We start from the raw sequence: 27248 nt of genomic DNA on the forward strand, positions 1-27248 counted from the left end.
ACCACGCCTTCTAACCTCGAAATCATCCCAAATCCCTCTATTTGCCCAATTCTCACATACTCAGGTAGGCTAGGATCCCCCTCTGGCTTTCTTGTGGTGATTTCCTACTTGTTAACCATTTGTTGTTCCTTGTGTTGTCTTACTTGTTGTCTGGTGAGTGCTTAATAGCTTTGTGCTTCTTTCGCCTGCCTTCTGATGCCACTTGATTCAAGGTTCCCTGAAATTTTTATCCAGTGTGACTCCTCATTACTTTTGATTGGACCTCATCTTGGGCCTGTTACACGTTACACTTGGCTTTTTTGAGTTGACCCTCACAGGATTATTCTGAGCCTTGCTGTCATTTTATTGAAGTTTCATCATGGGTAGTCTTCAAGTTCAAGGCACTATTTGGGATCTGTTTTGAGGATTTTTCCATGGCACCCCTCAGGGTCCTTACACCTTCGGTTCCTTACACCTTCGGTTCCTTACACCTGTGTATAGGTTCCACTCAAAGTAGCCTTTAGAGCCAGCCTCGGGTTCAGTGCTTTTCAGTCTCTCTTGATACCCCTACTGTCTCTCCTTAATTATCAGGCTGGCCTTTTTCATTACAAGCTTCTCACCTTGATGATCCCGCTAACTTCAGGGCCAGCCTCCAATTATGTGGCTGAATTACTCATAGCCTTAAATTCAGTTTGGATGATTGACCGTTCGGCCTGAACCTTGTAGAAAAAACAAATTCTCGCTGAGGAGCTCAGCTTGCCTGCCCAAATTGCCCTTCCACCATCAGAAAGACATTTATTCAGCAATTCCTCGTCTGAAGCTAGTCAGTGCTATAGGTACAACTATCTAGAGCACCCGTGGCAACTTAATCTCCTAGTTTTAGAGAGAAGCACCGCTTATGTCTTCCTGTATACAATTTGTTTTGCTGGAGAAGATTGCATTGCAGAATTACAGCTGTAGGGATTCTTGTGTGATGTTTTTAGACAACAGCACCAGGCATTCATACTGACTGTCGATTTATAGAGAATACCACAGCGTGTAATACTTCCAGGACATGCACTGCAATTCTGTTTTAAAAGTATAAATGAGGTATTGAAGATTCTCTGACTGGCCACAAGAAATAATTCTAAAACTTGGGGGCTATGAAATGTATATGTACTAGAGATCTGCAACTCTAGTTACAGGTAAGTAACTATGTCTTAAAGCTAACTACCATCATAAAATACAATTTTCCCCCTAATTTCATCATCTTCTCTAATAAACACCACACATCTCGCAAAGACTTGCTGTCAGGAAAATGGCTACAGTGGAATGATCGATGTAGAATCCTAACAAGTACTATCAGCATTGTAAACTGGGTATATTTTAACTCTCAGAAAAATGCCATGACATGCAGTGAGGTGAAAGAATAAAGGCGCTACCCACACACCATCCCTTCTGATTTTTTTTTTTTTAACTGAACAGGTTCCAGTCACTTCACTAATATGGAGGCATACACATTTTTAAACCCCACGAAGAGCTCCAGGTAGAGCCCACTGGGGCTACCTTTTAGAAACCACAGTGATATTTGGACCGATGATGAAGCATGTCAATTCGGTGAGTGAGGGCTAATGTCCTTTTTAGGCAACACCCCCAGTAGGCAGTAGTACGTGTACACTTGCTATCGCTTAGCACCCAATATAACGTGTCTCTGTATCATGGTATTTTTGAGAGAACTAGTCTTTAGGAGGATTTACCAGAGACATCTAGAATGTGTCTTACCTCTCACTCCTCCCTATAGTGAGAATAAATGCATTTTAACCTTATCTCCAATGAATTCTTCCAAGCGAGTTCAATTTTTGATGGATACTTTTAACCATAGATTCCTCTGCTTTAGAACATCGCAGGGACCAGACTAGATCTAGAGAACTCTGAGTGTTACTGCTGTGCACCATCAGATGGTGCCAAGAACTGAGAGGCGCATTTAGGTACCACACATGCGCACTAACATCAGTTCCCTTCTATTTTTGCCTTTCGCCTCAGCTGTGAAGCACCGCTTTGTCAGCCATCCAGCAACGCTTGAGAAAGTCAGAAAGTGCTAGGGAAGACCTCTCAGCTGAAAACAATTTCAAGCCATGCCAAAACTGCAGGAAGCAGAGGCCAGTCAACAGCTCTCGATATGTGTTTCTGGTACCTGGGCTCTGATGACGAAATGTACTCTGATAACGAAATGTACTCTCACACAACCAAAGGCGATCAGGGACCTAGAATCAAAGCTCTGTGTCGTCAAACATAAGAAAAGATCACACTCGAAGCAGAGGTACCATTCCTCCTCCGTCTCTGGGTAACTCCTGGTCAGGCAGCTGGTCCGGCTCTCAGTCTAAGGTAAATTAAAAACACATCATAACTGCATGAAAGCATAGCGAAATAGATTCGACCCATTCTTGTCACTTGAAATCAGGTGAGAAGTTGCGTGGATGGCAGTCTGAGGACCCTTCACTTCCTGACTCTTCCAGCTCTGGGCCTGTTCCACTGCTGCCCCGGGTGTGCCTAGGGTTCCTCATGCCATTGTCTTGCACCACAGCAGTTTGAGGCCTTAAAGGAAGCTGCGGTGCACATTTTCAAACTGCTACCGCCTCTCTGGGTTGCTTGCGTGCCCCATGTTGCTACAGCGGCCTCCAGTTCTACTTCTGCTGGCACGCTCTCCTGGACACCGACTGACCCCTGAGGACCCATTTCTGGGCTAGTACCAATACCAATCGAAAACTCCACTCAGATTCCAACGTCTGAGCTGGTTATTGCCGTACCAGTGCCACAGCGAACTTCAAAATCACTTATACCAGAACTGTTTCTAACCCCACTATGAAAGTGCACAGGTGGAGCCTGTAGTGATGAACTCTGATCCTCTTCCATGATGCCAGGAGCCCTTTTTCGACATAAACTTTGACATGGTCCAGGGCCTGCAAATAGTTCCCGAGGATGAAATGATGAGGAGGATGCTTAGTATTATTATATTTTTGTCTCCCCACTCAGTACATGTTCAAAGGACTTTGCTTGGACCTCTCGAATGCCAGTGATTTACACACATCCTAGATACAGAGCTGGACCCGCAACATGGTCCCCTAATGAAAGAAAGCACCTGTTTCGTAGGGGAAACAGCCACTACAACGCGGCCGTTTCCACACATAACCACGCATGCATTACTACGCATGCGTGGTTACAATGAAAAGCCTTTACCACGCATACCTTTACTACGAGATAGTAAAGGCATGTGTCCCAAAAGGCGTGGGATTAAAAAAGGGGTCTTGGGGGGGCACCCCCCAAAATAAAATATAAAAAAAACGCACCTGTTTCCGTCATTTAAAGAAAGATGTGGAGGCAATCGGCGTAGTTATGGGAAATGGAAGGACGCTTCCGCTTCCTCTTAACGTGCAACGTCACCAAGGATGACATAGGCAGGGGAAGCAACACAGAGGGTTTTGGGTGGAATCGCAGAGGGCTGGGTAAGCATGGCTTGGTTAAGGAAGACCGAGGGTGCTGGTGGGTTACGTCATCCCTTCAGGGTACTGTATCTAAACCTGCCATCCATCATGGAATAGAGTTGTCCATAGTGCCTCATTGTTTTACTGTTCCAAAATAGCAAACATATTGCATCTAAATATGACAACTGTGCTAAAAGTAACACAGTGATCCATTAGGTACAATACCATTGGTAGACAGCCACCTACGTAATTGTTTAGTTTGATTTATTATTGCAAGCTTATGCCCACCATATTAGACTGCCGCATGTTTTCTCTTTTTTCTTTTCTTTTATCTTTTATATGTTGTAGGGCTTGTGAGTGTGTTATTGTGGTTGGTAAGTGGGTGAATTTAGGAATGAAGACTGAATCAGTGAGTGGATACCTTGGTGCATGGATACAAGGATAGATGATTCATTTGTAAGCCATACCTATTGGTATTTCTCAAAAGCTTGTTTTCAAGCTTGGATTTAGTACATTGACAAACCTTCAGCTGATATTTTAGGGTCTTTTTCGATTTATTTTTTTCTGTTTAATACTGTTGTTTGGTAACTAGCTTGGTAGCAGGAAAGGTTCAATACTAAGCAATGCCATAGACCAAACTGTGTTTTGCCTGTGACTCTGCCTACCTGCCCAGCCTAAGGGCCATGTAATATGGTCGTATATGCTACACCTCACTGGTGGTGCCAAAAGGTGGCTCCCTTACCTCACCTTATTGATGTATCATGCGTAGTACATAAACATATGGTGCGTGTGTGCGCTCACACGCATGTTCTCACATGCCCTCAAGAAAGCCAGAGCCCGTTGTTTGATTATGTTGATTAGAAAATCGTCTTCATAGAAGGAACAGTATAAGCTTTATCAGTGCCACAGACCAAAATGCATTTTTCCCTTTGGCCCGTTTGACTGTCAAGCATAAAAGCCTTGTAATGTGGAAGTCTGTGCTATCCCCTGCAGATTGCTTGATAGATAAACAAATGGTCTGTTAACAAAGATATTTTTAGTGGTTGAAATGTGCCTATGGTTGTGCCCGTAATCCCGTTTAAGAAAGCCAGAGTGCATTGTGCAACATACTTGTACGTTTTATTTTACAAACATTTTTGTGTAACTAGTCGGGTTTCAAAGGTTTTTCCAAGAAGTGATGCTAAATAGACAAAATTCTGTTTTCCATACTTATCCAGTGGGTTTTTGTTTAATGTTTCTTTTAGTTGGCAAATTTCAGAAATGTCCTTTATAGAAGACAACAACTTTGTGTTAATAGTTTACCAAGTGGCTTCCCAGGCCAAAGCTAATCTACTCCTTTAGGCTTAAGGATACGTACAGTCTTTAGCATTGTTTTTTTAATATGTTTTCATGATACATATTGTGGTACCTTATGAATTGGTTTAAAAAAAAAAAAAAATTCACATGATGTGCTTACTTGGGTAAGGGATAAAGGCTTTTAACAGTGGCCGGGTCAGATGTCTCCTCCAAAGTTTCAGGTTTCAAACCCTTTTGCAGATGCCGGAAGAAGATATATTTGACACATCATAAAAAGATCTGCATGTGGTTTCTTTGACTGCATGCAAGACCTCCTTTGGCCTGTGGTTGTTGTTCATTGATGAAATGGAAGGCCATCAGAGATTTGCAAGCTAAGGTATTTTTTTACTATGGCCTGCAGGGATAATCAGAAGCTTGTCCCCTTTCTGTAAGTTTCCAGACAAGGGCCATCTCTGTAAAGTTCTTAATACAAAAACACTGAAGTGCCTTAGGAAGAAGACCCCTCTTCTTTCTTGAAAAATATCGCCAGCTTCTGGGTCCTTTCAGAGCCTTGGTGCCTTTACCCAATGCCATTCCTTCCTTATTTACAGATCAGATTCCAACATAAAAAAGATAAACTATATGTTACGATTTTCTTAGGAAGATCCTGTGAAGGTCGTGCCTTCTGGCAGACTGTGGTGAATATTTTCAGGATGGCTCCAGTACAATCTGTCCTCTCCACAAAAGGGAGCTTGCGTCGGCTGGATTGACCGTTCAGATGGCTTTGACTGTGCAACCTCCGTGTGCCTCCACAGTCTCCCGCCTTTGCTTGGCGTTTCTTCCGATAAAGCCTGTACCATCCAATTGCACTGACCCCCAGCATACTTTGAACAGCCTGTGACTCTGATATCTGTGCCCCTCCTTGAGCTAATTTCCACACCACTTTTAAAACCCTTGAATCTGGTAGACGTTGTCAGAGGGCAAATTGCTTGGCTTGTTTTGATGACAAACCTTTGGCACAACACCTCTGTTATATAATTGCCATAGAGGGAATGATGATTCGGAGGTGGATAAATTCCTTGCCTCTTCCAACACAGACACTGGCCTCTTTTCTGGACTTACAAGATGCAAGAGGCCAAGATACATCTACAGAAGACTATGTTCTCACTCCTATGGACCTACTTCAGATGAAGGTTTTTCATTTGCTACGGTGGTACAAAAGCAGCACGAGTGCTAAAATTAACTTTGCCACTGCTGAGGCCAAGTCGTAACATTTTGACTGAAAGCTTGCAATCTTCATCTGAAGTCTCAGAGCCTCCTCTACCTTTCTATTTGAGCCTGTACTGGCTGCCTGGAAGAAATCTTCTCCAGCCTAGCGCATGACAGTCAACAGTCAAATTTCTAAGTCACGCAGGCATGCAGTTTGTGATAAGAATCTCGAGTTATACCCTTCTCTGGAGAGCCTAGTGGTCTTGTCTTCTGCTGTGAAGCTAAACTCTTAACATCTTTCCTAATGGTCTTCTAGACTGAGAGTCTTGGGGACAGGACTGTAAAAGATTTTGCTTCTAGGACCCTTGCTCTTCGTGCTGTGAACACCAAGTGCCTTCTGGCCAACTATGTCCTTGCTCTGTGGAAGCTTGCTAAACTAACTGCTATTAGGTTACCTGATGCCATGAAAAGCCTTTTTTATGACCTGATCAATAGATTTTGAAGTACAGCCTAGAGGCATCAGACGCCTTGATACTGATGTCACGGTGCATCATCACGCATAGATCCGTTCCAGTGGCTTCCCAGGTGATGTTCAAGCAGCACTATGGACATGCCCTTCTATAGTGAGCAGTTCAGAGAGAAAATGTACTTCTCCTTGTGGCGCGTCAAAGATCACAGCACCACTGCACATTACTTGGCCTAGCCTCTCAGGTGAAACAATAGTCTCCCAGCACTCCACCACTTCAGGCACAATCATGACAGATCACTTGGTCATCCCGCTAATCTGCAAGGCCTGTGCCTTGTTGTTCTCTTATCTTCTGTATCACTCTCCTTCCACAATGACATGTTTCCGGCCCACATCTCAAATTTGTCCTGAAGGAGTCCTAAAGATGGTGCCCAGGGAGAAAGGGACATTGGCATTTACTCCCTTTAGTTATTTGTCCTTATAAAGGGCAAAAGTGAGAGACCCATCCTGCACCTTTGCATCTTGAACATTTTCACTTGACAGTGTAAATTCAAGATGCTGCCCCTGAGACCCTTGACACAGGGATTAGCTGGTTTCGAGGACACCTACTTTTTCTAACAAACCTGCACTCTCAAAGGCACTTCTTGATGTTCACTGTGTAGTCGCAGTAGTACCAGTTTGCAGTTATGCCATTTGGACTGAAGACTGCTCACTGTTTATTCACCAAGGTGTTGGCCAGGGTAGCTGCTTGTCTGAGATCATGAATCCATGTATTTACATTCCAGGATGTCTGGTTGGTGAAGGTAGGGTCCTCTTTGCTGGTCACAGAACATCTTCAGGAGACATTGAGCCTTCTTCATGACCTGGGCTTCATAATCAACACCCAGAAGACCCATCTTGCACCCACACAGATGCTGACATTCTTTGGAGCAATGCTAGCTTTCAGGCCTTTTTTCTCCTCCTGAGAATTTTACAGATATTTGGGATATGATTTGATTGTTTCTGGCTTAGTTACATATCCCGGTTCTGCATGTCTTATACTTTTCAGGTCTGATGGTTTCATACATCCTATTATTGTTGAATGCAGATGGTAAATAAGAGCCTTTCAGTAGTGCTTAAGGAAACAATTGCTCCAGCATCGTCGGAGTCGCCTGGCGCCTCTCATATTTTCAAAAATGTCCTCCCATGTCTGCATTAGTGGATGTTCTTCTCCAACCTGTCAGTGTGTCGTACTTCTGTCTTTCACAGTTGCAGGCTACCATACATAGTTAAACACTCTTCACTGAGCTATGTAGCCCTGTAAGAGTAGTAGTTAAACATAAACCAGTTAAGATGGATGCAGTGCCCTAGCCCTGAATGCCTTCCTCTCTTCCATGTTAGGGAGTGTCTTTCAAGTTCCTTCCAAAAACAAAAAAATCACAGTGCTGTACATGTGCTGTTGTGGAATCAGTGATTGGAAATGATTTGACCGTTCTGATGGGCCCAGCAACACCCACTTTCCCAGTGGTGGCATTCTTCCCAGGCACCCTCAGCATGTGTTCAGATAAGCTGAGTGGCCTCTTCTTGGAGAACCATGACTTGGAATTTCACTCAGAAGTGATGTTTCTCAATCTGGAATTTCCACATGTGGGTCTGTTTTCTATGGTCCAGAAAAGAAAGTGTTCTAAGTTTTGTCCAGCACATTTCCCACTGAATGGTTCCTAGGGGGATGCCTTTCTGTTAGAATTATCCCTGGCCATGCTTTATGTATTCTCGCCAATGCACCTTATGTTGAGAGCTCTACAGACAGTGCTAGATGGTCAAGCTTAGTTGATTCTGATTACCCGGACTTGGCTAGATGACTTTGATATTTGGAAACCGTGGAAACCAGCACTCTGCCCCCTCTTTTTTTCTGCACAGAGTGGACCTGCTCTCACAGCACATTAGACAGATTCTTTACCCTCAAATACTGCAGATACATATACAGAAATTGAGCAGTATTAAATAGTCCTTTTGCTTACTGCCAGAAGTTGCTGACTTCATCTTGGCTAATAGGTAACCCATCCCACACTTCATTGAAGCAGGTTTGCTCAGCAGGTTTGTTCAGTGATGCAAGCTGAAACCTCTAATCCCTTTTCAGCAACAACTTCCGATGTACTGTGCTTTCCGCTATGTCCTGGCTGTGGCTGCTGCAAAGGATTTTTTGGCTACATTATCTGATGTCGTGTCTTACTGACTGGCCTTCTTTGTTTACGTTGCCACGAGTGGTGTGCATACTAAAGGGTTTGGTTAACATGACGCCTCATTGCAGTGCCATTGGAGCTGATGCCTCGTTGCAGTGCCATTGGAGCTGATGCCTCATTGCAGTGCCATTGGAGCTGATGCCTCATTGCAGTGCCATTGGAGCTGATGCCTCGTTGCAGTGCCATTGGAGCTGATGCCTCGTTGCAGTGCCATTGGAGCTGATGCCTCGTTGCAGTGCCATTGGAGCTGATGCCTCGTTGCAGTGCCATTGGAGCTGATGCCTCGTTGCAGTGCCATTGGAGCTGATGCCTCGTTGCAGTGCCATTGGAGCTGATGCCTCGTTGCAGTCCTGTTGGAGCTGATGCCTCGTTGCAGTCCTGTTGGAGCTGATGCCTCGTTGCAGTCCTGTTGGAGCTGATGCCTCATTGCAGTCCTGTTGGAGCTGATGCCTCATTACAGTCCTGTTGGAGCGGATGCCTCATTGCAGTCCTGTTGGAGCGGATGCCTCATTGCAGTCCGGTTGGAGCAGATGCCTCATTGCAGTCCTGTTGGAGCGGATGCCTCATTGCAGTCCCATTGGAGCTTATGCCACATTGCAGTGACATTTGAACTGATGCTCATTGCAGTGTCATTAGAGCTGCTGCCTGGTTGCAGTCCTGTTGGAGCTGTTGCCTGGTTGCAGTCCTGTTGGAGCTGTTGCCTGGTTGCAGTCCTGTTGGAGCTGTTGCCTGGTTGCAGTCCTGTTGGAGCTGTTGCCTGGTTGCAGTCCTGTTGGAGCTGCTGCCTGGTTGCAGTCCTGTTGGAGCTGCTGCCTGGTTGCAGTCCTGTTGGAGCTGCTGCCTGGTTGCAGTCCTGTTGGAGCTGCTGCCTCGTCGCAGTGCCGTTGGAGCGGATTCCTCGTCGCAGTGCCGTTGGAGCGGATTCCTCGTCGCAGTGCCGTTGGAGCGGATTCCTCGTCGCAGTGCCGTTGGAGCGGATTCCTTGTTGCAGTGCCACTGGTGCCCTGTCGCGGTCCCATTGGCACTGGTGCCTCGTCGCGGTCCCGTTGGCACTGGTGCCTCGTCGCGGTCCCGTTGGCACTGGTGCCTCGTCGCGGTCCCGTTGGCACTGGTGCCTCATCGCGGTCCCGTTGGCACTGGTGCCTCACTGCGGTCCCGTTGGCACTGGTGCCTCGTCGCAGTCCCGTTGGCACTGGTGCCTCGTCACAGTCCCGTTGGCAGTGGTGCCTCGTCGCATTGCCGTTGGCAGTGGTGCCTCATCGCAGCGCCATTGGCGCACTGGTTCCTCGTCGCACTCCCTTTGGAGTGGATGCCTTGTTGGCGGTTCAACTGCTAACTCTGAAAACAGTCTTCTAGACAGTGACTGTGGGTTGTACGATTGGTGAACTTCAGACCATCTAGGCCCGACCATCATTCACTATACTCCACCCCAGGCCGCCTGCCAGATTTCAGAGTTCACTTTAAACAATGGAAAAAATGGTGCATTATGGTCTAAACATTGAAGAGAGTTTAATTTAAGGCAGTGTTTATTTATTCTTTTCATTGGAAGCTTTGTGTTGTACAGTGCTAGGTATTTTTAAAGAAGAACCACTGGATGTGCTTTGTGCCATGTATGCCATAGTAGTACCGGTTGAGGATGCAGCGATTTGGATTATATTGTGCTTCTCTGACTTGCATTTCGTTCATTGACTTCAGTTTCTTAATTAAGGACTGTGATTGAGTTTGTGTCGGACACAGCGCCTTGTTGGGTATGAGGATCCGTGCATGCACAGGTATTCTGGAATGCGCTAGGAGGCGGTTACAGGAACAATGGCTGGTGATGGAAAACGGCAAATAATGCATGTGGTGTAGAGGGGGTGGTGTCACAAGTTTTAAAGCACTTACTTGTAGTGCTGTAGAACAGAGTACATGTCCGGCATTGTAATGGATTATTTTAGATCCCACAGTCTAAGTTCACTCTTAGTCTTGCACAATTCTGGGGAAAATACACACATGATAAACTACCACGAGTATGGTTTTTACTGGGTCTGAAGTTTTGTGTATTTTCCTTATTTCTGGGGTGCGGAAACTCAGATTTTTCGCACAGATTGCCACATGAATTGCTCCAGGCATTGATTGGCTAAAGTCGTACGAGCAAACACCTATAGGTTTCTGCAGTTAGCGCACGAGTCGGATCTTATTTGGGGACAAACTGGACAGTGCTACTGTGTTTCTGGTCTTCACAGTTAGGGCTTCTTTGTTATATGATGGAACTGGATACCGCACTGCTGCTCCTGTGGAGCCATCCAAGGAATGATGTTAAAGTGGGATGCAGAACCCTAGCTGGCGGCAGCAAACATGGTCAATCTCCAATTCCTGTCGTAGATGACTGTTAGAGATGCCAGGACTGCCTCAAGGGAACTGCCTTTCCTCTATATTGGATGCCCCACTACATCTAGCTCTTCCACCGCCAAGCTATGTTGGCAACGCACCTGCCTGGGGCCATGTGAGGACAAGGAAGGACAGTTTAAAGTGATCTAGAGCCAGTGCCATTCATTGTTACTAGGGGCAGCCTATGCAGTAACAAAATTTGATGAAACCCCGGGTCTCCCTCCGCCGGTGAACTTTCCCTTCGATCGTTCCAGTGCGAGTCATCACGATTGGGCAGCGGGAATTTCAAGGGGAACCTGTGGATACGTGTTGCGAATTCTTCTGAGCTTGCATACTGAGTGCGTTTTAAGCACTTCATAAAAAGTGGCAGAATCTTTTTAGCATGCATTCTTTTTTTCTTTTTAATAGGTTAAGATTGGGCAGCACATGCGCTGCCCTTCGAGGTATGCTGTATTCAGGTAGGGACTTGAAGCTCCATCCACTCTATTTTTCATTGGCTTGTGACATTGTCCGCTGTAAACTGTGGCTGTTCATTCGACAATAGGCTTAGTAGCCCCTCCTTAATAACGCCTTGTCTCATTTTGTAACCTCCCATGGCGACACCCCCTGTTACGTGTGTTTACTCGATGGGCGTTAATTACAGCCTCCAAGCACTATTTTCTCAAATAGCTTTGTCCTGCCTGCTGTTGCAGGCAGGACAAGCTCTCTCCTACAGCTTTTTCTTTTTTTTTACAGCACAAACGCATTTGCAATGCAATAGGTCTCACATTTGCAAGAGTTTACGCTATTGGCATTGTAAATGACTGCCTTTTATTCCTCTGTTTTAAAAACAGCACATAAATAAAATGCATTGTTATTTACAATGCCAATAGCTCAAACTCTTGTAAATGTGAGGCCTATTGCACTGCAAATGCTTGTTTCTCCTTTGAATTGCGTCGGGCCAGTAGACGTGTTAACAAGTATTGGTGTCGGCTACAGATTCTGCGTTATTGTAATTCAATCTTCACCCTGTTTAGTGTTGGCTAGTGACTCCTCTATCTGTGCCTACCTCTCCAGGTTATAAGTGCTTTCATTTCTTTATTATACCTGTTCAGGATCTTTCGTTATGTGGTATGAGGAGCGAAAAGCGAGGATGTGGATTGAAAATGTGAATTGTTGCTTTACATCAGAATAGTCTTTAGTCGAGGTGTAGAAGCATTTAATCATTGTTATTAGGTAGCTCAGGATAGAGAATGCTCTTGCCAAGGCTTGTAAAATGCATTCATATCCATGCATGGTGGTGCTGTACTATTTGTCTGTTATGTTGACTCTTATGCCTAGTATATAACGACTGTGTATATGCCATTGCATGTGTATTCTGATGCTGTGTTGGGGTTGATACTCCTGAGCAACAATAGGACCCTCCTGATTTCTGTGCACTTAAAAATTAATACCATGCAACAAAATATATTGCTTGTTCTTCCTTTGCAGCAGTGATACCACTGACCGACTCTGAACACAAACTGCTGCCCGTGCACTTTGCTGTAGACCCCAAGAAGGACTGGGAATGGGGTAAAGACGATGCTGACAATGTTAAAATGGCCAGGTGAGTTTCAGGATTTACTTAATCAATTGAAACATGTAGACTTCGTATTCCTTACAGTCACTCGCAAATGTAAAAAAAAAAAAAAAAGTGACTCCATATTTTGTTTGACATCATCCATCTTGGAAAAACCAACCGCTGTGTGCAGAAAATTCTGTATGGCCTTACTGAAAGGCAGCATTACAGAAAGCACACAGCTGTTGCAATTTCTGTGCTTATTTGTCTTAGCACTGTCACAATCTATTTTGTAGCTATGGAGAGGTAAAAGTAAACTTTTCCTCTCCAACAACTTACACCATCACAGAAAAAACAAGCAGTGATCTAGCCAGTAGGCCTCACCTTTGAGATCTACGGGGATTTGAAAATGCCATTTAGCGATGCTGTCCAGCATCAGCAAAATGCTGAGCAGCATGGCCAAAGTAAAAAATAAATATAAATTATAATAATTTCGTGGGCTTACAGACGCACGAGGCGGGTGCATATGCTCATTACGCATTAACTCTCTTCCAAACTGACACAGCACCATTTTCGAAAATAAAATGGAAATAGCAGGAAAAAGTCATTTATTATTTTTTTTTTTTTTAAAGAAAAAGAATTTCAAGGCGACAAATACTGGCAGCAATTTGTTCCAGATCTTCGAAAAAAATATATATTAAAAAAAAAAAAAAGGGCCACGTGTTTGAGGCAATGAGGAGCAGGTAACAGAAAAGCAAAGGAAAGTTTAAAGCAGCACATGAGGGAGAGCAACACAGGATTGGGGGAGAAGAACAAGAACGGGAAAGCAGCACAAAGGCGGGTATTTGGCCTGGGGAGAAACACACTAGAGAGAGGGCTTGAAAGCATGCCCTCTGAGATTGCATTTAAAAAGAAAAAGTCGATCCCTAAGAGTGAGCAATGCATGCCAAAGGATAGTAAAGAAGCTGTGCTTATGGGAGACAAACGTAGGATGGACAAGGAAAGCCATTGAATGAGTAGCAAGTAAATGAGTGACAATAAAGTGAACCAATGATAAACAATGGATGGGCTGAAAGTCCACAATAAACTCTTTCTAATCCCAAAGTAGGTCTTTTCTAAATGGACAGCTTGTGCTCAGTGTTAGGTGAGACCTTAAACCGCACCCCGGGTTTTTAATTTTTGAAAGTGTTGTTGCACCATTCAGGTGAATACAAAATATAAACAAATAAAAAATCCTGAGTTGAAAATCTACAACTAGTTGATTTTGCCTGAATAAAAGTAGGCTAACTTTTATTTTCATAATTTTCAAAGATTGGCAGTAACTTGGATTAGGCAAATCATTAAAATCGAGGTCAAACATGAATATAAAATGACAAACTCCTGACATCACTTTTTATTCCTTGGAGGTACCCATTGTTCAGGAATGGAAATGTTTCGCTTGTGAATGTGAAAAGATAACTTAGATGCACAGAATTGGATATATTTTAATTCAGTTGCCTTCCCCATAGTCACCAGGCATTCTTGTGGGAGTGTGGCTGGTCAATTATTTGTGAACAATCTCATCTTTTTGTTCTTCTGCTTCAGTGGGACATAAGCAAGCCACATTCGGTGGCAAGAATAATTGTGGTGACCATGTCTTTATTAAGGCAACTGTCACCAGTACACCCCACAAAAGCTGCGTTAATTCACACTAATTTGGCAACACAACTCCATTTCCTAGGTACACTTCATCTTCTTGAAATTGAAAGCAGAATGTCAATGGTATGTTAATCTAATAGTCCCCCTCTGGAAACTGCTGATGGCAATGTACCATTTCTCAATGATTGCATCACATAACTGGTCTTGTTGGACAATTTTATGTTACAATATGTACTTGTTCATCACGGATGTAAAGGTGATAGGTTTTCTGGTGCACACTGTTAACTCGGATCTGAGGGTAAAAGTGATTTTATTTTTATTTTAATGTATTTATTTCGGTTTCTTGCAGAAAAAGAATAAATGTATCCTCATAATAGCTTACCATCAAAGCTAAATTCCTTCCAAGGTGGATAAACAGCTAACAGTGCTCTGCTTAAATCATAAAGTGCAAAGCATGAATTACATTGCATTGGAAAAAACATCTCCCACCTTAAGATTAAAACAAACATAATATGTTAGAAAAACATTGTATTTAGCCAAATGTATCAAATAATAATGGATTTATAGCTGCTGAAAAGATTGCGGTTATACATTTATTTGCAACAGGAAATTCACAGAAGTGCCTTCTGAAGTGATGTTTGTTCAACTAATTAATCTGCAGTGCAACAAAAAGTGTTCCAAAATGTGTAATTCATACTGCTTTACCTGCGATCCGCCCAAGCCTTCACTACTCATAAACTTGTAATACTAACTACTAGAACAACTCGACTCAATAAAGTCATGAAAATATTTCATTTAATATTATACACCTCAGCGTTTTTCCTAACATTACTAAACCTTCTTCCTTTCCCTATCTGTTTCCAGTAGAAGAGATCTTTAGTGTATATAATGTTTTCTTTATTTACCAAATGTTGCAGTTTAGGTGTTAGTTCTTTTTTTTTTTTTATCACTTAATTCGATTAATTAAAATCATAAAAGTACATTACACAATATAATATAGTCATATACCCTATAAAACATATGAGAGACTTAAAAAAGAATTACTACAGCATGATCGATTATCAAATGCATAAAAACTTACATACACAATTAGGTGTAATTTCATAAAGGGGTAAAACAGAGGTTTTCTATACGATCAGAGCTCACACAGATTTTAACATAGGGTCCCTTCTTTTTCTGAGATGAACCGCTGCAACTAAAAAGCTAGCAGTGTTATAAATCTCCCATGGATCGGTAAGCAGTTGAAGATAAAATAAAGCAGGTCTAACCTGTAAAAACCCCTTTCCCCTTAGCAGAGGGACTAAAAACCTCCTACGACTCACTGTAATAGTCACAAAACATTATAAAATGCATCTTGTCCTGTGACGAAAAATTGTCACAGGGACATGTACCTAGTTCCTCTGGTCTGCACCAACCTTGGGTGTTAGTTCAATTTCCAAAGAACAGTTACTATAGAGCATGCCAGTAACATTTCAATAAACCACAAGCTACGTACTGGGGCCGGTTTGATCGCTAGCTGCTTAAAACAGCCCGGCACAATTGCATTCAGATCTACTGTATACTCTATCCCAAGGGAAACCCACATACACCTCAACACCCCTTCCCAAAATGCCTAAACACTGTCACAGTCCCAGAAAATACGGATCCAACTACCAGATTCCGAGCATCTGGGGCATCGCTCTGAAAAATAATTTGAATTCCATGTATGTAACCGTGAAGGGGTATAGTACACCATACATTAAGCTTAGAGTTGCATCAGTTGAAAATTAGGACCCTGTAATACTTTGGAACCAAGTTATGAGGCCTCCAACCACTGATCCCAGGGTAGATTTAGTGTATGTTCTTTTACCCATTTATTTAGAATAATCTGAAACAAATCCTTAAATTCACTCCTAACTGAGCGCAACCAGCCTATCCAGTAGCTCTGTTTTCTCAGATTGAAATAGCACTTGAACTAATTCCCTGGTTGGTTCGATTTGTAGTGGTCGATATTCCTGCAATATAGAGGAATTTTGTATATATGCCAACTTATTTTGAGCCCAAGTTGTAGGAAAACTAGGCTGGCGCGCTTCCCAACGGATCAAAACATAATTTCTCAACCAGTCACCTACCTTACCCTGGTTACTCTTCTCCGACACCTGTCACAAATTATTAAATGAGAAGCAAAATAGTACAGTCCCCAGGTAGGAAGACATAAAACCTCCCTCCTGTACTGGCAGTGGCATCTTCTTAATATTAATCCTTGGATTGGACTTATTCCATTTGAATGTCCTGATGAGATCATTCAACCCCTGAAAAAACGTATTCTACGATACACAGGCAATTGAAGTAAAAAAGAAATCAAAAATAGGTAGGAAAAGCATTTTTCACTAGGGCTTCTTTTCCAATTATCGAGATCGGAATCCTTCCCCACCTGTCTTATCATGTTGGTGGATCTTAGTAAACATGGGGGGGGGGGTGTTATTTAATTCATATAAAGCCTCATATTTCTTAGAGAACGTAATACCCAAATACCTAACTGGCTTCTGCAGGTAAGCAGTCTGCAAAAAGTTGAGGTAAAGTGCATTCATTTGTTAAAAAAAAAAAGTTTTATAAATGTTTACCTGATAGCCAGTCAGCGGTGGAAATTTATTAGGAATACCCTACAGAGATTAAAACACAGACTTCTCGGGAGCCACATATAACACCAAGTCGTCTGCCTATAACTTTAGTTTAGACCCACTGGGAATTACATCTCTCACATTAGAATTCTCTCATAGAGAACAAGCCAGGGGTTCTATAAAAAGGACAGAGAAAGTGGACAGCCGTGACTAGTGACCCTGGTAATCAAGGAAGGAATCCCAAATCTTACCATTCAGATTTATTGCTGCAGATGAGCCATCATAAATTGACGCGATTGACCTTGTGAGCTGTGCTGGAAATATCATAACCTCCATCACCTTGAGCAAATATTCCCAGCTCACAAGTCAAAAGCTTTTTCTGCACAATAAGTAGAATTGCTGCAGGAGTACTACTCTGATTAAAATAGTCTATCTCTTCTACTAGGTAATGTGTATTATAATACAATTGACGTCCTGGAATAAATCCAGTTTGGTCTTGCCCAATCAGGGACGGCGTGACCACTGCTACCCTGACAGCAAGAACTTTCATAAAAATCTAATAATCCGCTTGAAGCAGTGTTATCGGGCAAAATGAATTTATATCTACAGGATTTTTCTTTTTCTTAGGGAAACAAGTAAGCCCCTTACGAAAAGACGGGGGAGGCGGACCTGGCGTTAAGATGTTATTTAACAAATTCAACATTGATGATGTAATTTCCGGAAGCAGCATTAAATACCACTTTGATGGGAACCCATCTAATCCTACAGCTTCCCCTCAAGGGAGAGTTTTAACCATCCCTTCAATCTCAGATAATCAATCAATCAGTAGATCTGTATAGCGCTGCTTCTCACCTGTGAGGGTATCTAGGCACTGGTAGCGTCCAGTTAATTAGCCAAATAGCCAGGTCTACAGGGACTTTCGGAATTCTGGAAGAGATGGGGAGGTCCATAGATGAAAGACTAGCTCGTTCCAGATCTTTGCTGCTAGGTAGGAGAAGGAGAAGGAGCAGCCTCCGCATCTGATATGTCAGATGTGGGGGGTGAGGGTTAGAGAAATGAATGCAGAGGTGTCTGGTGGGTTAAGGAAAGTTCAGGTGGTGGTTCAAGTAGACGGGTCCGCAGTTGTGTATGTCCTTGTATGCATGGGTCAGTAGCTTGAACTGGCATCTTTTCTGTACAGGGAGCCAGCGGAGTTCCCTGAGGTAGGAGATGATGTGTTCTCATCTAAGGAGATTAAGGACGAGTAGGGCTCTGATGTCGTAACTGTGATGAGGGCTGTCTCTGTGCTGTGGTTGCTGCGTGATCTGTTTTGGGAGGAATCTAGTAAGAGGTTCTATCCAGATGTGAGGAGAGCTGTTAGTTGGCTTTTTCTAATACTTTGGCCGGAACAGGAGCAGGGAGTCAGGTCAGTGGTTGTTGAGTTTGCTGGGGTCTGCTGATGGATTCTTTAGTAGGGTGATGACTTTAGCGTGTTTCCAGTCCTCGGGGAAGGTGGTCGTGGAAACTGAGATGTTAGAGGGTGCTTAATATGTGGCTGATTCTGGCTTTGCATAGGTTGCAGATGTGGTGATGGCATGGGTCAGTCGGGGCCCCTGAATAGACATAGTTCTTGATGGAGACGGTGTCCTGTCGGGCAAGCTGGCTCCATTCGGTTAGTCAGATGTCTGTGGCCATTGAGTTGCTTGAAGAAATCGGTAGCCTTGGGCTCGGGTTTGAAGTTTCTGTAGATGTTGCGATCTTGTCATTGAAGAAGTTTGCTAGATTGTCACAGAGTTTCTGTGAGGGGGATAAGGATTTCGGGCGGGCACGATTTTGTGCTGTTTTGCTTGGCAACCTTGGGAGGCCAATACTAGTCAGAAATCCAGCTATATCTTCATTAGAGGAATGAAGATCTGCAGCATAGTACTGGCAAATTGCGGTTGAACCATTGCCTCTATTTGAAGGGCTTTGTACACCAGAATACCTTTAGAAGGACTTCGAAGTTTATAAATAGTATTTTTTACTTGTCAAATTCTTACCCGCTAGGCCAACAGTCCCTTGCTTATTTCTCCCTCCTCATATAGTTGCTGACTGAATGTTCTATTGTTTATAATTTACCTCTACAGCAAAAAATGTTGTAGCTTATTCTTTGCAAGTTCTCTTTCTTAGCGATGTTGGGGATTAGCTACCTGCGTGAGATAAAGTTCTGCCAGAGAAAAGGCCTCCGATAGTTGCCTACTTTTCAAATTATTAATTTTATTAAAATTAGCCTGATAAGCAACAATCTCCTCCGGCATTGTTGCTATAAATGCCTCCCATACATTTTTTATGGAAAAGGAGTGTTTATTCTCCACAACAAATCTAGATCGCCTGAGCCTTTGTTTAAGTAAAAGAGACTACAGCTAAGAGGGCTCTATTTAAGAGTCAACGATTGAGAAGGAGCGGCTTCTCCAGAAAAATCACCTCTAAACAGTATAGCAGCGTGATCTGATAAAGAGATAGAAATGATTGAGGGACAAGAAGTCATCAGATCCTTAGAAGTGAGAAAATAGTCTATCCTAGAGGCAGAGCAAAAACGGGAAGAAAAAAAAGTATAATGCTTACATGACGGTTTAAGTTGAGGGACCACTTGCCTACTTAAATCTATCTCTATCCTTGTATACAATTAAAATCTCCACCAATTAGTATTTTATTAGGAAAGTTCGCCAGTTGAAGTGACAAATCATATAATGGCTGAGGGCCATCAGAAATCAGGCCATAAAACGACACCAGGAAACACTTCTCGCTATTAATTGGAATTTCTGCCACAGCCTATCTACCAGACAAATATGAGACTCCCTGCCCTATCTTGTACCCAAATTTGCTACTGGCAAGAACTGCAGCACCTCTAAGAGAAGCGGATACGGAGGAATTAGCCACAAGTTGGAAAGGGTTCCAGTTTACTGAAAGTAGTTTTAATGAGTCTCCTACAACAGTAGTAGAGTTGCTTTCTGCTTAGCAAGCCAATGGATAATTGCTCTACACACATGGGTTATTCAGCCCATTGACATTCACTGAAATCATCCTGCAGCTCAGACCATATGTTGGAATAGTCATGCTCTCACTTTACACCTAAAACACTTTTCTATTTCCTCACCATTCACTGTGTCTACTTGATTAATTCTGATGGATACATCTGCCAGTGGATTCCTCACCTTGTGAATATCCCCTGCGCCAGCATTCCACGGAACTTTTCTTCCCCAGCATTCCACGTCGACGTGGGCGACGTCACAATACATCGGCTCCGCACGCGACTCCGTACGACGTCATCGGAGCCATAAGAAGCCCACGTCGGCGTGATGACGTCAGTTCCCTTTTTTCCGCGCCGTCGACGCGCAACGGTTTTTTCCCAGTGCTCTCTAGATACTTTGTAGTCTAGTGGTGTATTTTTGTTAAAATCGGTATGTCTTCGACGAGGAAGTCGGGCTTTAAGCCCTGTAGGGAGTGCGGAGGCCTGATGTCCATGACGGATCCGCATCTGAACTGTTTATGGTGTCTCTCCTCTGATCATGACGTGGATGAGTGCGGGTGCTGTAGGAGCATGAATCCTAAAGCGCTGAAGGAGAGGAAGACCAAACTCTTCATGAAGAAGATCGGTGAGGAGAAGAGAGGGAGAAAAAAGGAGAAGTCCAGGCGAGAGTCTTCGACTTCGAGGTCGTCGAAGTCGAAGAAGCACCACAAGAAGAGGAAGCATTCTTCTCGGCGTCGGTCCTCGAAGTCTAAGAGGTCGAGGTCGGCTTCGCCTCGTCGATGTCAGAGCAAGGTCTTGTCTCCTTCGCCTTCTCCTGATAAGTCTTCGAAGTCTCCCTCGCCGAAGCGGACTCCAGCTCGTTCCCCGACGCCATCACCGGCGCCGTCCAAGGCTTCGACTCCGGGTCGGGTGGAATCTGATGTGCATTTGGATGAGCAGGAGCAGGAAGAGTCTGTTCCGGTGCCTGGTGACTCCGCGGCTCCGGTGGAGGATTCTGAGGAGCCGACGCCGGTGACTCCACAGGAGGATACAGGGGCAGTTCCTTATCCCCAATTCCCGGCTCCAGGTACGGATCCTTCGGGATTTCTGAATGCCATGTATGGCATTTTTCAGAGAGCATCCTTCCCATCCGGAGCACCAGCAGGTCCCGTGGGTCCGATGGCGTTTTCTCTGGGAGAGCCGCAGCAATACGCTCAGGCTCCTTTTCTGCCTTTTATGCCGATGGCGCCTTCTTGGCAGTTTCCGGCGCCGGTTGGGAATCCGGCTCGACCTCGGATGGATCGTCAATCTTCGGAGCCTTCTCTGACGCCGAGGCCGACTCCATCGACGCCGCATCCGGCGCCGCCGACTCCACCTGTGGCGCCTCCGACGCCGGTGCCTTTGGCTCCACCGACGCCGTGTTCGGCGTCGACGACGCCGGCTCCCCGGATCCGATCGAGGCGGGAGGCCCAAAGGGTTTTGGAGGAGGAAAGATATCGGGCTGAGGTGGAAGAAGGTGAAGTCGACTCTTCTTCGGATGAGTTTGGAGGTATAGAGGTAGCAAGTGGTTTGGATACCACCCCTGAGTGGGAGCATGCTTCTGCAAGGTCTTCTCCACCACAGGAATTGGCGCCCTACCACGTTGTGATCAAGAAGGCCGCGGAGTTGTTAGATCTGCAGCTGCCCTCTGTGGAATACAAGTCCAACCTGCTTACAGAGGTGTTGCACTCTCCGACGTCGGCTTCGGAGCCTTTGTTACCTTTCAATGAGGCTCTCTTGGAACCAGTGTTGGAGGTGTGGAAGAAGCCTCTATCAGCTCCGGCAGTTTGCAGACAGGTGGCAAGGAGGTACAGGGTTGCGCCAGGAGACCCGGATTTTTTATCCACGCATCCTTCTCCGGAGAGCCTAGTGGTGCAGGCTTCATGTTCTAAACATGCTTCGGGTGCTTTCCCCCAATCTCCTGCTGATAGGGAGTCAAAGAAAGTTGATCAGGCGGCCAAAGAGACATTCTCCTCAGGAAGTATGGCGTTGAAGTCATCAAATGCCACATGCTTGCTGGGGCGTTATGTTCATGCCCTGATGGACTCTATAAAAACTTTGGCCCCTAAGTTACCTGAGGGGGATAAGTCGTCCTTCATGGAGGTTGTGGCGGACACTCAGGCAGCTGATCCAGTCTGGGCTGGATACGGCGGACTCGGTGGCGAGGATTATGGGGTCGTCCATTGCCGCAAGGAGACAGGCTTGGCTCCGTTCCTCAGGTTTTTCTGCAGATGTCCAGGCCACGCTGGTAGATCTGCCCTTTGACGGACAAAAGGGAGAAGGCAGATTCTGCCCTTCAACGTTTTAAGGACAGTAGGTTGACGGCGAAGTCCTTGGGTCTGCAGGCTCCTGCTAAAAGTTCATCTTTCCGTAAGGCTAGGGGATTCGGAAGATCATCCTTTCGCTCCTTCCGACAGCCACAACAGCAGCAGCAACAACAGCAGCAGAATCCCCTCTATCGCTCCTATAGAGGGAAGCAAAGGGGTCGGAGAGGTTCTGGTCGCAACCCCTCTTCTTCTTCCTCCTCCTCTGCTCCAAATGAGGCTTCAGGGAAGCAGCCCTAGATCCCCCAGCCCGGATCATGTAAGACCTGTGGGGGGTCGGGTGTCCTACTTTCTACGGGGTTGGAAATCTGTTACAACCGACCTTTGGGTTTTGAACCTCGTAGAGACTGGGTACGCCCTTCCCTTTCGGGAGTTTCCTCCCCCTTACCCTCCTTGCCAAGGTTATTGCTCGGAGGACCACCTGCTTCTCCTGCAGAAAGAAGTTCTAGCCTTGTTTCAGAAGGGCGCAATAGAGGTGGTTCCGGAGCAGGAAAGAGGTCAGGGATGCTACTCCCGGTATTTCCTGATCCCCAAGAAGGACGGCAGATTGCGTCCGATTCTGGACCTCAGAATCTTGAATTTTTACCTGAAACAGGAGAAGTTCAAGATGCTGACCCTTGCGCAGGTTCTTCAAGCGTTGCAGCAAGGAGACTGGATGGTGTCGCTCGACTTGCAGGACGCGTACTTCCATGTCCCAATCCTGAAGTCGCACAGGAAGTATCTCCGTTTTACGGTTGGGTCGCAACATTATCAGTTTGCGGTCCTCCCGTTTGGTCTTACTACTGCACCTCGAGTCTTCACAAAGGTGATGGCAGTGGTGGCTGCTCATCTCAGGAGGTCGGGGATTCCGGTTTTTCCCTACCTGGACGACTGGCTTCTGAAGGCAGAGTCCCCGGAGATGGTGCAGCGTCATCTGCAGGTGACAGCTCAGCTGTTGTTCGACTTGGGTTTTTCGATCAATGTGCCCAAATCTCACCTGGTGCCCTCTCAACGCAACCTGTTTATAGGGGCAGTACTGGACACTACTGTGTGTCGAGCATTCCCTCCTCCTCAAAGGATTCTCGACATTCAGGAGATGGTCCCTTTATTCCACAGTGGAGCGGTTGTTCCAGTTCTGAAGGTCCTTCGCCTGCTCGGTCTGTTCGCTTCCTGCATTCTGTTGGTCAACCATGCACGCTGGCACATGAGGGCCCTCCAGTGGTGCCTCCGCAAGCAGTGGTATCAGCACAACGGGGATCTCGGGGAGTCGATCAAGATCTCCGGAGAAGCTGCAGCGGATCTATCTTGGTGGAGCGTGGAGGGCAATCTGTCCCAAGGAAAGCCTTTCCATCTACCTCCATCGGTGGCCACAGTGATAACGGATGCCTCCACCCTAGGGTGGGGAGCTCATCTGGGGGATCTGGAGATCAAGGGTCTTTGGTTTCCAGAGGAAAGGTTGCTTCATATCAACCTTCTGGAATTGCGGGGCGATTCGTTTGGCACTCAAGGCCTTCCTCCCTTCCCTTCGCGGTCAGTCAGTTCAAGTCCTGACGGACAACACGACCGCGATGTGGTATATAAACAAACAGGGAGGAGTAGGGTCTCTTTGTCTCTGCAGAGAGGCCTTACGACTATGGTCCTGGGCTCAGGACCATCAGATTTGTCTGATGGCAAATCATCTGGCCGGGGTGCTGAACGTGCGTGCGGACAGTCTCAGTCGGCAGTTCTCCGCCGACCACGAGTGGAGGCTCCATCCGGAGGTGGTTCGTCACGTCTTTCGGACGTGGGGGACACCTCGGGTGGACCTGTTTGCCATCCGAGAGAACGCGCACTGCCCGTCATTCTGCAGTCTCCAGTATCCGATGCAGGGGGCGTTGGGGGACGCGTTTCAGTTGAGTTGGGGCTTGCAACTCCTTTACGCGTTTCCTCCCATACCCTTGATTCCTCGGGTTCTGAGGAAGATTCGCCAAGACCGGGCCCAAGTTATTTTGGTCGCCCCGGATTGGCCAAGAAGGGTGTGGTATACAGATCTTCTCCACCTCTCCTCGTGCCCTCCGCTCCGTCTCCCTCTGAGGTCAGACCTCCTCTCGCAGTCGGATGGGCAGGTTCTACACCCCCACCTCCAGAGCTTACACCTTCATGCCTGGAGATTGAACGGGGCAACCTGAGTTCCTTCTCTCTCCCACCTGATGTGGTGGACGTTATTTTATCGGCCAGGCGACACTCCACCAAGTCCATATACTCCTACAGGTGGTCTAAGTTTGTAAAGTGGTGTGGAGAGAGATCCATTGACCCTTTAAAGGCTCATCTTTCTGATGTGCTTCAGTTTGCTCTTTCCTTGGCTCAGCAGGGCTGTGCTGTGGCCACGGTCAAGGGCTACCTTTCGGCCTTATCGGCATTTCTGTACCTTCGCTATTTAAATCTCCAGTTGTTCTGAGGTTCATCAAGGGCCTTACAAACATGTTTCCTCCCACTCCATTTGTAATGCCTCAGTGGGACCTTAATCTTGTCTTAACCTTTTTAATGGGGTCCCCATTTGAGCCTCTTCATAGTTGTCCTTTGAGGCTGTTGTCCTTTAAGGTGGTTTTTCTTGTAGCCATAACCTCGGCAAGGAGGGTGAGTGAGCTTCAAGCTCTTAGTTCCAAACCTCCTTTTCTTACCTTACATGCTGAAAGGATGGTTCTCAGGACCAGGGCTGCTTTCCTGCCAAAAGTTGTTACTCCTTTCCATTTGGGGCAGTCTATTACCCTCCCTGTTTTTTATCCACCCCCTCATCCTTCCAAAGAAGAAGAAAGACTCCATCGCCTTGACCCGAAGAGGGCTATGAGTTTTTATTTGGACAGGACCAAGGACTTTCGTATTGATGACCAGCTTTTTATTGGCTACGTTGGTCGTTCTAAAGGTAAAGCGGTGCACAAGCGCACGCTGTCAAGATGGATTATACTGACCATCAAGATCTGCTACGCCCTGGCTGGTAAGACTCCTCCTGAGGGTATTCGTGCTCACTCTACTAGAGCTAAGTCTTCAACATCTGCTCTGGCCCGGGGTGTTCCTGTGGCAGATATTTGTAAGGCCGCGACTTGGGCCTCCCTCCATACTTTCGCAAAGCATTATTGCTTGGACTCTGAGATGAGGAGGGAGGGCCACTTTGCGCGCTCTGTCATGCAAGACTTTCTGGTATAGAAAGGTGGACACCCTCCTCCGGGAGTGGGGACTGCTGTGGGAATCTATTCACAAGGTGAGGAATCCACTGGCAGATGTATCCATCAGAAGAACAAGTTACTTACCTTCGGTAACGCTTTTTCTGGTGGATACAGTATCTGCCTGTGGATTCCTCACTGACCCACCCGCCTCCCCGTTGTCCGCCTTTGTATACCATAGAATAGGTCTTGTTTGAAATGTTTGTATATTCTCTTGTACATTTGTAGGAAGTGCTTGTTTGGTTAGCATTCCTTTGTTTTTGTATGCTATGTATATGTATTGGTATGCTATATACTGGGTATACTTGGAGTTGTCGTTGGTTCACCTGTTCGCCTTGAAGGCACGGAAAAAATGGGTGGAACTGACGTCATCACGCCGACGTGGGCTTCTTATTGCTCCGATGACGTCGTACGGAGTCGCGTGTGGAGCCGATGTATTGTGACGTCGCCCACGTCGACGTGGAATGCTGGGGAAGAAAAGTTCCGTGGAATGCTGGCGCAGGGGATATTCACAAGGTGAGGAATCCACAGGCAGATACTGTATCCACCAGAAAAAGCGTTACCGAAGGTAAGTAACTTGTTCTTCTCTTCGAACAGCCCCTGCAAGAAACCCTCCCCTCTGCATACCTGCCACAGCCCCACATGGGAGCTGTTGGCCAACTCTCACCCCCCTGCCTTAACCCCACCCACAACCCGGAAAGTCGCACAGAATTCAATCCTGTCCCCAGCGACAGCCACCATTGACTTTGAGTCGCCTAGTTGCGGCCCGCCTACTCCTAACCCTCTGGTGTGGTGCTTGCACCTTCCTGAGGCTCCGATCTGCCTGGGCCACTTCCCCTTCAAGTAAACTTATGGGCTGCTATGTAGCAAACTTACATGCTTTACACTTGCCATTTCTTCTTCTTCTTTTTTTTTTTTAAACCCAGCTGTTGAACAATTTGAAACTACAGCTCAATTATAACCTTTTCATCTTCCGAACATAACCCCCAATAAACCCCCCCCCCCCCACCCCACCAAATCCATTTACTGCATCAACATCGGTTAAGTTCATAAAGTCATTTTCTGAGAGCCCTTCAGTTCAACCATTCTAAGACTGAATTTCAGACAAATACTTTTGTGTTGTCTCAGTACCATTGAAAACCTTGAATGTTCCCTTAAACAGAACTTTCAATATATCAGGCTGCAGAAGGCTGGCTTGACACCCCCAACCCCACCCCAACCCAACCCACCCCCCTTCCAACCTCCTGAAATGCAGAAATCAACTACCTAAACTCCTTCTGCCTTTTAGAGGTCTCAAACGACCTATCAGGAAAGACCTGGACATTGACCCATTCTCAAATTCTAGGCCCTCCTTTCTTAATTGCAGTGTTGAGCAACTTGTCCCAGATTCTATAATCCTCAAAATTCAATAGTATTGCACAGGGGCGTGCCCTGTCTGCATATTCCAAAAAAGGAGTTTGATGGGCACTGGTTATTGTAAGATCATCTGTAAATTGTTGCTATATGTGAGTGTGAATCAGCTCATCCATAAATTCAATAGCAGTCGCGTCCTTTCCTTTCTCCCACTCTGGTATCCCCACAAACCTAAGATTAGTCAGCTGTTGGTTCACAGGACAAAGTTCTTTCTTAAGAATGGAGTTTGTTTTCAGCAACTCAGTTTGAGTGCCTCAAGATCCTAAATACTTTTAAGCATTGACTCCATTTGAGCTACAAATGTCTCAAAGACCTTACTCAGTTCTGCCATCCTAATACATAGTGTTTGAACAAGCACATTTTGGGATGTGTTAACACAAGAGATTAAACTTTTGTCTCTGGCCCATGCTTCTCATTATCCATACCACCCAACTCAGCAAGATCTACTGCAACTTTCGGACTGCTTTGCAGGAGGCTTGAAGAGGGTCGCTCACCCTCGCATATCTCCCTTTCTGCTTTGTTAATGTGAATAGCTGACTTTACCTTCATGGGAGCTTGATTTACCGTA

The 27248-nt window shown here is 45.5% G+C and overlaps 1 protein-coding gene across 2 annotated transcripts in view; it reads left to right on the top strand.

Annotated features, from left to right (window-relative positions):
- The window catches only part of OTUD7B (OTU deubiquitinase 7B), a 383776-nt gene that overhangs the window by 336567 nt on the left and 19961 nt on the right, over positions 1 to 27248 (top strand). For both annotated transcript variants that reach the window (XM_085639066.1, XM_085639065.1), the window contains one exon: positions 12453 to 12567. In XM_085639066.1, coding sequence (XP_085495192.1) covers positions 12453 to 12567 — 115 coding nt within the window. The remainder of the gene's footprint in view (positions 1 to 12452; positions 12568 to 27248) is intronic.

Source organism: Triturus cristatus, chromosome 12 (assembly GCF_964204655.1).
Source record: "Triturus cristatus chromosome 12, aTriCri1.1, whole genome shotgun sequence".
In the NCBI taxonomy this organism is placed as follows: Eukaryota; Metazoa; Chordata; class Amphibia; order Caudata; family Salamandridae; genus Triturus; species Triturus cristatus.